This window comes from Myxocyprinus asiaticus, chromosome 27, assembly GCF_019703515.2.
Source record: "Myxocyprinus asiaticus isolate MX2 ecotype Aquarium Trade chromosome 27, UBuf_Myxa_2, whole genome shotgun sequence".
Classification (NCBI taxonomy): domain Eukaryota; kingdom Metazoa; phylum Chordata; class Actinopteri; order Cypriniformes; family Catostomidae; genus Myxocyprinus; species Myxocyprinus asiaticus.
In genome coordinates, this window is record NC_059370.1 from 20,309,250 (window position 1) to 20,324,339 (window position 15,090).

At 36.1% G+C, this 15,090-nt stretch overlaps 1 protein-coding gene across 1 annotated transcript in view; it reads left to right on the forward strand.

Annotated features, from left to right (window-relative positions):
* Positions 1 to 15,090, forward strand: part of LOC127418371 (dystrophin-related protein 2-like) — a 234,719-nt gene that overhangs the window by 206,566 nt on the left and 13,063 nt on the right. The window contains exons 20-22 of the mRNA XM_051658987.1: positions 4,068 to 4,133; positions 8,526 to 8,666; positions 13,117 to 13,354. Of these exons, the coding sequence (XP_051514947.1) occupies positions 4,068 to 4,133; positions 8,526 to 8,666; positions 13,117 to 13,354 (445 nt within the window). The remainder of the gene's footprint in view (positions 1 to 4,067; positions 4,134 to 8,525; positions 8,667 to 13,116; positions 13,355 to 15,090) is intronic.

Here is a 15,090-nt window from a genome sequence, read left to right on the forward strand (position 1 = left end):
GGTTGAATGTAACAGAGGAAGGCTATGTTCAGAATGGAATACTAGTTTACTACTTAAAATACTGCCTATAGTACTACTGTACATTGCCTACTGTTCTCATTGTGCATCTACATTTTAAACAGTGGTATGCTACATTATCACATGACCTCATTGCATTTGATACATGACCTCATCACAGTGCTTTTTTAATTCCACAAGTGCCGTTGTCATCAAAGTCCTTTCAAGGCAAGTCACTCCACTCTCTTATCTTTGGAACACTCTCGGGCAGGCTTATTTTCTATGGAAATAAGCAGCATAAAAGTACAGCTCTTATATAGCTGAATGAGGAAAGACTGAGGCCACGTCCACACTAATACGTTTTTGTTTGAAAACACATCTTTTTCTCTACGTTTTGGCCTTCCGTCCACACTTTGTGTCTTCGCATTGTAGTGTGGACTGGGAAAACGGATATATCTGAAAACGATGACGTACAGTATTTGTTGTCATATGATCCATTCAACCAAAACAAACAAGATGGTGGCCCTTGTTATAGCAACCCTATTGTGCCTGATAGTTTACTCGGAATTGGTGTCCGGCAACAGAACAAGAGGACAATTAAATTTCAGACCGTACATGCAACTGCGATTTTTCGCATGCACAGTAAGGTGATTTAAGCATTTTCATACGTTTCAGTGTGTACGAGCAACTTTTGGAAAACGCTTGAAAATGGCAGTGTGGATGGAGAGAGTTTCGAAAATGAAAATGCAGTTTTCAGATGTATCCGGAATAATGTAAACTTAGCCTGAAATTTCCATAATGGCTGGTCAAGATTACGATCAAATAACAGATTTCAAATCATTAGTAGTAAAATCGAACAACAATAGTATCATAAATTGTTCTTCTTTAGCTCAGATCAAGCATCCAGCTAATGCGCATGCACATTCTCAAGGTAATTGACAGGTGATGTCTACCTAAAAGGCGATTAGCTCATTTAACTGTTAGGCGGGACTTCCTTTTCTACACCCGCCATATTGAGTTTTCCGATTTCTCCCATTAATTTTGATACAAGTGGTTCATCTCAGTTAACAGAAGATTTATGCTGTCTTAATCATGAAAAATACATCAACAAATGTCTTGGAACCTATATTTGACCTATCAAATGATATAAACAAAGCAACAAATGGTCAAATTAAATGTTTTCCATCATGTTTCCAGTTTGAATGCTAGCTGATTAGCCTACTATGCTAACATTTGAGCATGTATTCCCTACGGTTCAATTATCCTGCTAAGGTAACATATTATGCACAAGTACTTCACGCAATTATATCAAAATGTAAAATTTAGTGTTATATGGTAAATTGATATGGTAATACTGTATTTACTGACTGTATTTAGGTGATCAGCTACAACAGGAATTGGTTACAGACAGACATTTCAAACAACAACCCAAGGGGGACAGGGTTTCATGGGAGGAATCAATACTTCATGACACCATCCAATTATTATCTTGGAAATAAAAATGTTTTTTTTACATTTTTAATCCAATTTTGAGTACAAATGTCTTACATTTGGCAGTCCAATAAAATAATGAGTCAATAAAGAGATGTTAAAAATTGTGTCTGTAATGGAAGATCTTCTAGAGCACATTACATTTTGAGTTAAATTGTTCCACACAGTAATCTCTTGTGTATACTGAACATTTTGGCAAATGTAGTAGGTTATCCGTGTATTCTATGTATATGGAGCATTTGCTTACATACTACTGTATATACTGCAGTTGTAGTAGGAGTAGTATGATAGTAAACTATTCTGAACAAAGCTACTCATAAGATGTCTGTAATGATGTCTGGTAATCTGCAAAACTGACAGCATATCCAAAAGAATAAGCCACTGTTTTTGGGTTTAGACTCATGCACAAACACACTGTAAAATTTTCAAGAGGAAACTGATTGCCATGTACTTGCTGATCTGTGTGCAACCTCAGCTTTTATCTCTAACAAGGGACTGCACTTACCACACACACTGACAAATACCCATCTAAACAACCACCCAGATGTATCCTTGCACCCTGGAATCTGTGATTCCATCATCAGTTCTGCAGTCTAAGTAATTTACCATCTGTATCTGCTACCGGACCACTCATCACCTTTTGATTGGATCCAACTGATTGATGCTTTAACAGATTCAATTAGGCGCCTTCACAGCTAGATGGAGGGAGTTCACCAGGACAGCTAGCACCACTCTCATTGGCTGAAGGACACTTGGTGTGTAAATGGGTATCGACTTCCTGCTATTGTGGAGGCAGCACCATCCTGCATGTGGGTTCTTCACTCCACTGCTGTATTCTTAGGATGAATTCTGAGCGTTCTCTGGCAGCTTTCCCCAGCAACAAGATGTGAATGCACTTAGCACTCCTCATTATGGTCTCTATAGAGGCTCTCACACTGCCGCTAATTCACAGGCTGTCCTGCTAAGGCAGTGAAATCTCCCTAGTCTCTCACCTAAGGGTAATCTAAAAGCAAAGTTTCACCCCTGCAGTTCTAATGGTGAGCACAGGGACCATTGTAAACTCCCTGTTGTGAGGAACACCTCTGTTGTGCTGGGTTAACCCAGTCAGCTCTCGATGGTACAGCGGAAGTGTTACTGGAGGCATTGAGCAAACCTGTGGAATGATGTGATACACCTGTTCAACAGCTACTATGTATATCACCATGCAGCACCCATAGATAACATGTAGGGGATAACGTACAGTCAGCCGGTAGTTATCGCAAAATAATCCCAGACAGGGTGATCAGGACCCCAGTGTGAAGCGGAGGGGTTTGTACCACCATGAAAGGGTTTATAGGGTAACAACTTAAGGACTCTACATCATCCCACTTATTACATGGCTACTAACCAAAATAAATAAATGGACATAAAATATTGATTTGCATTTAAATTATGTAATTATGTAAGAAGTATTAAATTGTTGAACAGCTGAAATCCACCTCTGATTTGTGTCAGATTTCTCTTGCTGTTTATTTTGTTATTAATGAAAGTCTGACTGCTCATTATGCATCTTATTACAAGACTACTCGCCAAATAAATAAATAAATGTACATGAAACATTGAATTGAGATGAAATTGTTTTAGAGATATCAGACCACTAGATTGCGCCATTGATCCGTCAGTATTTAGGATTCCAGAGCACCGTGTAATAAGTTCTCTAGGCACTCTATCTTCTAACATAAGGATGGCACATAATAAATTTGCTTAACGTGTAGATTTAAATTAGTTTCTTTTAATATTTTATAATGTTGTAACCATTTTACAAAAGCAATAAGGCATTCAAGGCTGTGCCTTATGAATATAGTCAATATAGTTCACATAGTCACAGCTAAAGGGGTTGCACTTGTGTTGTGCCTAACGATGCCTTTTAGCCATGACTATATTCACAATATAGTGCTGCCTCTCATGTCTTGTTGAAAAGAAATCTTGATTGTTGTAGACCAAAGAGGGCTAAATAATATATATTCATGGGTGATATGGCATTGAAGATCTCTTTTTATATTCTGTATGTAACGTGCCACCTGTGGCGGGGAATGAAAACATGCAAGCAGTATGGGTGAAAATACACAAGAGAGGTGTTTACGTCATAAAAATTCATGTGACAAATGAAGTGAAAGGGGAACAGATTCTCCTGTGGCTTTGTCATGGAAATAGAGAGCAGAGGGTGAAGCCGGGAGGCACAGCTCTGGCGATTCACATGACAGTTTGCTACCCAGGTTAGTCGCGCATGGTATCAGGAAAATCAGGGATAACACAACGTGTGAGAAACACTGCTCTAAGGCTTCTCTTATGCAGTTGCTGAGATGGCTTGATGAGTCACAGCAGTCTTTTATCTTTTTCCCTGCTGGCCATATGCTATTCTCTCTCTCTCTCTTATGTTTGAAGTCAATGTCCTTGGTCATGAATAAGCACCTTGTCACAGCAACAAATATCAGTGCACAGTGGCTTTGCCATTATTCAGTTTTGTGTATGTTGTTACCTATGCTCAGAAATATGACATTTTCATTTCACCCCCTCTCTCTATCTCACTTTCTTTTCAGGTTGGCAGAAATGGAAAACCAGAGCTGCTCCTTTTTCACTGACAGTCTTTCTCCTGATGAAAGTTTGTAAGTATGCCGCCTCCCACACACACTTGAATCTGTCAGCGTCGCTAAGTCCCCGTGCAGGGGCGTGTGTACTGTATGTGTGCATTGCCATGCATGCATGCCTTCATGTTTGTTGAGGCTGGGCAGTCACATTAATTAAAAAATATAATGACAGACAGACAGAAAGCCTATGTTCAGATAGCTTACTACTGTACTACTTGTAATATCTGTAGTGTATATAGTGTGTATGCCGTGCATTGTAAAGTAAGCAAAGTTTCTGTATCAGGTTTCCCATGGTCAAGGAAATCCTGGAAATAGCAGGTAATTTTAAATCAAAAGTCATGGAAAATTTTTGATTTCCAAGCCTTAAAAAGTGTTGGGGAATAGTTAGACTTTTTAGTAGCGTGACAGTAGCGCAGCTATTAGTTTAGCTTTTCCAGTAACAAGCTATAAATTCTGACAAGTAGCACTGTAGCGTCACAAAATGCTACGTTTGTCGCACTGTATTGCGAACTCAGCAATGGATTTGAGGGAGTAATCAAACGAGCCCACCTTAACTGCCTTCTCTCTTATATGTAGCACTTGGAAAACCAAATCTGTTCTTTCGGACAGTTCATGTAAAGCAACCAATTTAAAATAAACGATTCCCTTATATTTAGTTTTGGGAACTCCGATTCATTTTAGTGAGTCAGTTCTTTCAGATGGTTCTTGTAAATGAACTAGTTCACATAAATGATTCACTGATTCACTTGAGCCCTGCATAAAGGCTCTTTTTGAAGCTAAACATTTAGTTAATTGCTGCTGTTTATCATTAAATTCTGTTTTATTTATATAAAATAGGGTGTTTTATAGTTTTAATAGTGTATATCAAGTTCAAATTTATGTTCAATTTAATGTTGTTACCCTGTTTGTTTAACCCAATACAAAAATTATCTGTGGATTTACTATAGAAATATTGTAGTAACCATGATTATAATAGACTAGACATATCAGTCTTTTATCTTTTATCTTTTATCATATGGTGCTAAACGCACATTCATAAGTGCTGCAATGTTGAGATCACATGACCAGCTGAATATTACTCACTTTTCTGGATAATCCTCTGTAATTGGTCACTTTCTCTTGCTTATTTAATCAATCATGGCTGACATCGAAAAGTGTTTCTGCAATGGGATCGGTAACTAAGAAGTTTTTCCCTTACGTGATGCTGAAACTACAACGCTAGGGGTCAGCGCAAAATAAACAAAATAATTACTACATAAATAACATTAGATGATACTAATTATCCTTTTTTTAATGCTATGTTTATAAATTAATATTTAATTTATATATTTCATTATATAATAATTTACATTATTATATAATGCAGAATGGTAAACAGAATTTATCCATTTATTATTATTTAATAATCAATAATAAATATATAGTATATATTATTCATTATAAAATAATTATTAATTTATTAATTAAAACATTTATTTACCAGTTAACCCAAGGACTTCAAAACAGAACACATTGACATAATGATTAACAATTAATTGACATAATTATTACAAATTAATTATGTAATTAGCCATGTTTGTAATAACCATGTTTTTTTTTCTCAGAAATAATGGTTTTAATGTAGTAATATTGTAGTAACCATGAATGTAGTAACTGTGGTTAATTTTGTGTTTACTGTGGTTTTACTACAAATACATCATATATCAAATATCAGGTGATATTGTTGATTTTCTACAATCAGAATTACTAGTTATATTTCTTAAAATACTTTCTTCTTTAAATAGCTCTAATGTAGTTCTAATGTAGTTTAACTACTTTAAGTTAGTAGCTTTTAGCGTGGAAGCTAACGCAATCTCAAAAAGTCATGGAAATTTCTATAGTGAATTACATTTTTTATAGTTATGCTCAGTTCTAAAATACTTCATCCACTAAAAATGCTCTTTGTCAGTGCAATCCAAAGGTTTAAAAAGGCCTTATCCAGTAATATCCCTGCTGTATGCATTGAATATGCAGATAACCCACTTTACTTCCTTTTCCAAAATGTGCAGCATAAATATAAGCTTACTGAGTGTATACTGTGTGTATTTCCAGTATAACAAATGCATCGGATGTAATTACATTCAAAATTGTACACATTTTTATCATTTTGATCACATTTGACCAATCTGGTAAAAGTTATGACAGTTTAACACAATATTAAATTAAATGTTATTTCCAAGATGATAACTGGATTGTTTGTAACATTTATGGAGTAATAATGCCAAAAAGTTAGCAGTATTCAGTGTATACTGCATAGTATTCAGTCAGTAATAAGCTAGTATTCCATTCCAAACATGTTCAAAGACTGAAACTGTCTGTGAGTAATTTATTTTAGCTATTTGACAGGGTGTAATGTTATATTTCACAGGCTTTTACCAAATGTCCCCCTGTTCAGCAGTCTAAAAGAGGCCTTTATTCAATGATGGCCTGTGTATTTCCACATTTAATTACAGTTATTTATGTATTATTAATGTGACTAACGTGAGAGAGGTGATTGTTACACTGCTTCTGGTCTGTAGTGGTTAATTTGAGGCTCTTCCTGTGTGCCTGTTTACTGGCTGTGCCTCTTAAGCTTTTTGAATCTGATGCCATGGAGAGAGCTTGGATTACAGAAAGAGGGTGTGTTTTTGTGCTCTCTGCTTGTTTAGCATCTATGCTGCTATTTGTTTTATGGATGATGCCTGTGTACACTTTAAGTATGCCTTCCACAGTGTATGTTAAATATGCATGCATGTGTGCAGTGTAGATATGCACCTACTGCATTGTGCGTTTGGCTTAAGTAGCTGCTGCTTTGTGTGCTTGCTTGGCACAGTTTGTACTCTTCAGGGTTGTGCACCATTCAGAGTTGAATTGAAAATGCCTTTAAAGGTGCACTTAGTGATTTTTGCTAATTGCTACAATTTTAAACAGAAAAAGTATTTTATGGTTAAAATGACATACACTGACATGAGTGATTTTATTCAGCATGGCCTGCAGCAAATAGTACTACACTGTAAAAAATTAAACTAGATTTAACAGTAATTTCTTACAATAAAATACTGTTTTCAATATTTTACTGTAAAATCAATGCAGGTTAGGTCATTTTCTGTCACAACACAACAAATTACAGTGAAAAAATAAATGTGAATATCGCTCTGCATTATGAGAAAATTGTGTTTCTTTTGAAGTCACGATTATGGTGTTTAGTGTTCCCTTTGGATGGGACCTTATCTTATTTATTTCTAATTACATTTCTCCCAGTTGGTGCAATTGTGTTTAAGAACACAATTTATTTTACTGTGATGTATGGAGAAAATAGTCAATTTTGTGGTTGACTTTATGTTGGCCCATGATGTATAAACTACACCATATGATGCATTTGAAAGTAAAGAAATAGGATCATTTTAAAAGAACAGCGAGGAAGGGATGTTTGCGAAGCTAGGCTATTATATGGTTGGTTATATCATTCATAAAATTTTTATCATGAGTTGTCAATCAGGCACGCAAGATATCAACACTCAGTATACAAATCTCAGTGATGGTGACAATTAACACTATACTGTGAAAGTCATGCAACTAGTAGCCAGGAATTTACTGTAAACTCACACTAAAAGTTTTTACAGTGTACATAAATAAAATAATTGCTGTGTGCACCTTTAAACGGCAATTGAATTCCTGAATTATAATTGGGGTGGCAAAAAGATGATGAAATTTGAATTTGACTTTAAGGAGTTATTGAATAAAATTCAAATGAACTGAAATTCAAATGTAGTTTTTAATCATGTCGTTTTTATTAATTACATTTTTTATTAGAAATATATATTTCTATTGTCAAATACTCATAATGGCTATTTCCAGAAACATAAGATAATACTAATTATCAATGTTTTTTTTAAATGCTCCTTATATAAATTTATATTTCATTTATATATTTCATTATATAATAAACTTGCATTATTATATAATGCAGAATGTTATACAGATAATAATTTGTTATTATATATGAAGTATATATTCTTCATTATAAATATATATATATATATATATATATATATATATATATATATATATATATATATATATTAATTAAATGATTTATTTATCCAGTTAACCCAAGGACTTCAAAATAAAACAAATAGACATACTAATTCAAAATTAATAATGTCATAATGTAAGTAATGCCTTTTTATGATACAAAAACTTGTGTTGGTCCTTTAAATTCAATATCATGTGGGATGTGGCCAGTTCAATTCAAATTCCAACTCATGAATTGAAAGGGAGCCAATTATTCTTAGATTCTGAATGTTGTCCAATCCTGGTATGCTTGTGTATGTGTGCTGCTATGTGGCTAATGTGCTCAGTGTGCACTGTTTCTTGTGTGGGGGGACTCAGGGATGAAGATCAGTACCTCCTACGTCACTCCAGCCCCGCACTCGAGCAGGACTCACCCCACGGCCACCTGCTTGCCCACCTGGACTGCCAGGACAGAGAAGAGCTTCAATGCACTCTACACCGCTTAGAGAATGAGAACAGGTGAGGGCACAGCCAGGAACACACACATTCACACTCTCACACTCGAAGCTGAAATACGTAAATGGTGCGGCACCAAATGGAATAGCATAAATAGCTTGATTTTTACATTTACATCTGAAAAAATTAATAAAAATAATAATAATTGGTGGCATGCAAAACTCACCACCTCTATGTTAGGGAGTTGTGGGTGGTTGGGAGGGTGTTGCAGTGTGGTTGGTAAGGTGTTCTGAATGGTTTGTAGCACGTTGCTTTGCAGTTGCTAGGGTGTTATGGGTGGTTGCTAGGGCATTACTAGGTGGCTGCCAGGGTCTCAGCTTCATTGATTGAGCTAGAAGTTGACATGTATGACTGATCACACACACATTACAGGTGTTTTGATAACGTTACAGAGCCTCAAAGTCAACCAATGAATGGCTTATTTACAGCTGTCTCGGCACATTGAAGGTGCTGTAAGCAATTTCTTTGGGATACCATGAATAAAATACTTTTCCTTCCTGACAGATATCAATGAAATATGTGTCCTGAGAAATCACACTTGTCTCTGTGACAGCCCTAGAGTCTGTAAACAACAAAATAATGGTCAAGTTTTTAGCCAATTTTATGCATTCAGGTTTACTGGCATGTCTTTACAGAGCAGGGTTTTGTAAAGAGGGCATGTGGGTGAAGGGATGGGGGCGGCTGGGCGGCATCCTGTCATAGTACAGTTATGACAAAGAAAAAACTCTATAAATCTGTGCTATGGCTGTCTATTAATTACAGAGTGCCCATAATTTTGCTCAGAGATGGAGGTTTCATTTTTTTTTTTTCCCCAAGGATTTTTATTGTTTTAAAGGGGTCGTGAAATTATATTGTTTTATAATTTTATTATCTTCCCTGAGGTCCGCTGATAACATCAGTAAAGTTTATTTGGACGGAAACTGTCATAGTTTAGCAATAAATTCTCTGGCCCTCTGACTGAAATGCTCAGTTTTGGCCTCAGCGTCTCCTTTAACCTTCAATGTAAATTCCCACTGTTCTGATTGGCTAACATCATGCAGCCCCTCAAATTCAGCCATATTTGAAACTCAATCAGAAGAGAATAAACAAGCTCTCCACAATATTATAAAACTAAATTACAGGGTTTACAAATAACGCTAATACAACACATTGCATCCAAATATATTAAACTTCACTCAAGCACAACTGTTAACACTTAACTATCAAACAGTCATGACATATTGAAATATGAAATATTCATGAACGAAACTGTTTACTCACGGTTTTGCTGTCAAGTCCAAGTGTTTTTAACTGCCCCATTCTTCAATAACAGTTCCTCTGCAAAGAAGGAATCGTATTATGATTGGTTCAGAAGCAGTCCACACTGCTATTAGCCACACAAACTCAGTCCATAGCACAGGGAAACATGACGCACACACATTGGTGCACTGAGGCGCAGATAGCCAGCAATGCATCCAAACGGTCAAAGACGTCCAGCTAGGGCTTGTTTACATACGCCAGTAATTAAAAATAGCACAGATGGGCGCAAGAACAGCAAGACGCAGAGCAGCTGAATGAAGCTGAACGGAGTCTCCTTTTCTGAGTTGTAACTGACACTGCGTCTTTTAAAAGCAGCACGATAAACATGACAATGGTCAAAGACGTCTGTGTAATGCAGGGATCGGCAACCTATGGCGGAGGGGTAATCACTGGCATGCCAGCAACAACGAGAGAGGAACAGACTATTTTATTTAGATGAAATTCCGCACCTGCATTCCAATCTACATCTTGATGTTATCCTTCCTCATGATCACACAAAATGTTTTCATGAGCTGAATGGGAGACTAAACAAAAAGTTATAATATGATGAGACTGCAGTAAACCCAACAGACTCGTGCAGCGTGTGCAAGCCAATCGCACATCACGAGCAGGCAGCGCTTCACGTTTGCTTAATCACGTGAGTAAACGAGTATTTTAAGTTGTTTCCGCTGTTATGCGGAAAAAAATCCAGCAGGACGCGCCGGCGCGTCCGTCGACCCTAGAGGGTTAAAACACTTAAGATGCTCTGTGAAAATTCACATGCAGGATCATGATTATATCATAATCATCGGGTTTTCACTCAAACTGTTATGCTGATAATATCATTTGTAATAAAAAAAAATAAAAAAATTATTATATTAGAAAAATTCAAAATAGAAACATTTTCACAAGTGGACAAGTGGACTATACATGCACACATATATATACAGCTCTGGAAAAAATTAAGAGACCACTCCAAATTCTTCTTAAATCAGTATCTCTACACAGGGGTGGACTGTCCATAGGGAGAACCGGAACTTTTCCCGGTGGGCTGGCAGAGAAACAGGGCGAACGGGCCACAATAAGCTGAACGGGTAATGACAGGCGATATTCCATTCCAGTGTCTGATGAATTCCTGCTTGAATCTTTGTGCCAGGAGTGGCATAAAGTCAGTAATGTGAAAGACTGGTGGAAAGCGTGCAAAGACACATGAAATCTGGGATTGAAAGTCAGGTTATTCCATCAAATATTGATTTCTGAATTCTTCCTAACTTATAACATTGGTATTGTGTTGTTTAAAAATGAATATGAACTTGTTTTCTTTGCTTTATTCGAGGTCTGAAAACACTGCATCTTTTTATTTTATTTTATTTTTTATTTTTTTTATTTTGTAGTTTTTTTGATCAGTTGTCATTTTCTGCAAATAAATGCTCTAAATGACAGTGTTTTTATTTGGAATTTTGGAGAAATTTGTCAGTAGTTTATAGAATAAAACAATAATGTTCATTTTAATCAAAAACATACCTATAAACAGTAAATCCAGAGAAATTGAACATTCAGAGCTGTATATATGGGACGTTTTCCAAACTGCACTTTTGCCATTTGGGAAGGGGACGTCACTCGAAGAGTCGTTACAGACAAAAGTAAGAAAGTTTATTTTTTCACAAAAGGCCCTTTTACAAAAAAAATTTGTGATGGCTACAATCAAATTTTAATGCCATGCTTTCTTTAGAGAGCCCACATCAAGAGCTTTGTTCTTTGTAGTGAGTAGGGCACTGACATTGACGGCACTAACTGTTGGTCCTTTAAATGTTGAAGCTATTCAGAGGATTTAGATGTGCGTCATTTATGAGTTTTGTCTTGAGCGTAAATCCTGACCTTTAAGTCATGCTCTCATGTGGTCTTGCTTTGTTCTAGGTGAGTAATAGGTCAATAAAGCAAGATTAATTGTTAGTGACTGCAGGGTATAAGCATCCTTAACCTCCAGAATAAATCATGGCATCTTGCTGTCATTATCAGGGTAAAAAGAGATGCTTGATGGCTGCAGTAAAGCCTGTTTGCAGTATTTCTGAAACCCAAGGAAGTTGTGCCTACTGCTGCATATTGTTTAATATACTTATATTTTATGGTAGATGCTTTAGTGTACATGCAGTGTAAGAGGGAACCAGAGGAGGTAGAAAACAAGTATCTCAATGTGTTATTCCCTTAAAGAGCACCAAAGTGCAAAATTCATTGATGCTACAGCAATTAAAAATATAGTGTATAATAATTATATTGCAATTAAAGGGTTAGTTTAGCCACAAATGAAAAATTTGTACCATGTTACTATGTTTTTTTTTTCCCCCTCTCATTTGCCTAGGATATTTCTAAACACTAGAGGAAAGTCTGTAAAATCTTGCGCTGTTTCTGGCTGTACTGTATGTTGCACTTGCCACCCTGTAAATCTCTAAAGAATCCAAACCATAGTTTTTTTATTAATTTATTATTAACAAAGGCCCTGATCATTTCAGTCTCATCTTAGCAGTTTGCGTGGTACATTTCATTGTGGATTGTTCTGTGAGCGTGTTAATATGATGTTATAGAAGTATGTCGTATTTGTAAACTGTCTTTGTTACAACAACAAACCCACAGCTGAGAGCTGCAAAGCACTGCTGCATAAACATGTAGTTGCAAAAAATGTCCTGCTTAATTTTTGCCCCTTTAATTCTAATGGTTAGAGAGAGAGAGTGGAAAATGGTCATGAAAAACTAAATTATGACTGCCTTATTTTATAAAAACTAAATAATGACACATTTTCAGTGCAAAAACATGACTAACATTATAAATTAATTGAAAAAAAAAAAGTTACATGACCCCTTCAAGATTTTCATCTCAATATGAAAGTATGCTTATCTAACAATATACAGTATTAATGTTTATCTGAAAATGTATATGCATGTAGTGCTAATTTGAGGAATACAAAAGCACATATGATCATATCATATGTTCGCTGTAAGGTGGGGTCTGTGTGCATCATAATTCCTTTTAATATAACAGCTTTTGCCCAGAAGTAGAGCGTATGATGATCCTAATGATGATGATGTCATTGATGATGACTAATATAATGATGTTGATCCCTGAAAAGTGATTTTGTTAATGATTATGTTGACAGTGATGATGCTGTTGTCTCCTGCAGGGTGCTGCAGGGCGAATATCGGCGGTTGAAGTGGAGGCACGAAGAGGCAGCAGCATCCCCCCAGCTGCTGGAATTAGGGCCAGGTTCACCAGCCGGTCAGCAGGACGAGGAGCTCCTGGCCGAAGCTCGAGTCCTCAGGCAACACAAGACCCGTCTGGAGACACGCATGCAGATTCTGGAGGACCACAACAAACAACTGGAGTCCCAGCTATGCAGACTCAGAGAACTTCTGCTGCAGGTGAGATAACATGCTCTCTATAAAATACAGTGGGGTCCACTACATTATAAATTTATTTTATTTTTTATTATTATTTTTATTTATTTTTTGTCCTTATTTAAACCTGGAAGTAAATAAGGATTTTGAGGATTTAATCTGATTAAAAACAAATACAATTTCTGACATAAAATGAAGAGGAATTACTCAAAATTGTGCACTATTTCTAGGTAACTAATCAAATGTAAGCAAATTTGTGACATTAAGCATGTCAACTTTTTTGTAGAAAAGGTCAGATTTGCTTGCTTCCATTGAGGCACACAAGATGGCCTTTAAAATATTCACAAATAATGCTGGGACAGTGTGGATCATCAGGTTTTTTGTGGAGCCAATGCCAGCCCAGCTCAAATGAATGCTGTCAGTAAAGCAAAAGGTGGGCATACCAAATACAAAGAAAGGGACATTCCTGTGCATTTTTCAATTAAACATTTCTCTGTTATGCTGATAATGTATTTTATAATAAAAAATAGATTCACTAGTGTTCTCAGACTTTTGGTCCCCTTTATAGTACAGATCTTAAATAGGAGCGATGTGCCCACAGTGTGTCCTAAAATGTGAGCCAGAATAGGTTAAAGCAGTAGAAACAAAGTAAAGGTGTGTAGGGAGTTCTATGAATATGTTACTGTTGCATTTGGAGGGACATCGACAGGTAAAAAAAAAAAAAGGTTTTCTGTGGCCGAGACTTTAATGTGGGTTTGAGAAAAACTGCCACTTACAAAATATACAGAAAAACATTTATTTATTAATTTTGGTTAGTGTGAACTTATAAATATACTATTATTCATTGTTAGTTTATGTTTGTTAATAGCATTAATTCATGTTAACATATACAACTTCTACAGCTTGTGCTGCTTTCAAGCACTCACTGGAGTAACAAGGAATTGTGTGTGTGTGGGGGTGGGGGGGTTTGGGGGGTTTACGAGGAAAACATTTTTAGGTTACAAACTGGTAATTACAAGGGTATTATGCTATAAATGTGGTTTATGAGGACATTTCTAGTGTCCCCATAATTCAAATCACTTAATAAACATACTAAACAATGTTTTATTGAAAATGTAAAAATGCAGAAAGGTTAGGGTTAGGGGATAGAATCTATAGTTCGTACAGTATAAAAATCATTATGTCTATGGAGAGTCCTCATAAGGATAGCCGCACCAACATGTGTGTGTGTGTGTGTGTGTGTGTGTGTGTGTGTGTGTATATACAGTATATGAGATATATACACTGCATGTATATGTCATATACTGTATACACTGGGGGCCAAAATATTGGAATAATGTACAGATTTTGCTGTTTTGGAAGGAAATTGGTACTTTAATTCACCAAAGTGGCATTCAACTGATCACAATGTACAGTTAAGACATTAATCGTGTAAAAAACAGCACCATCACTATTTGAAAAAAGTCATTTTTGATCAAATCCAGACAAGCTCCATTTCCAGCAGCCATCACTCCAACACCTTATCCTTGAGTAATCTTGCTAAATTGTTCATTTGGAACTTGAAAATAACTTTCCATTATATCAAGCACAGTTGAAAGCTATTTGGTTCGTTAAATGAAGCTTAACATTGGCTTTGTGTTTGTTTTTGAGTTGCCACAGTATGCAATAGACTGGAATGTCTTAAGGTCAATATTAGGTCAAAAATGGCAACAAAAAAAAAAGAAAGAAAGAAAAAAAAAGAAACAGCTTTCTCTAGAAAC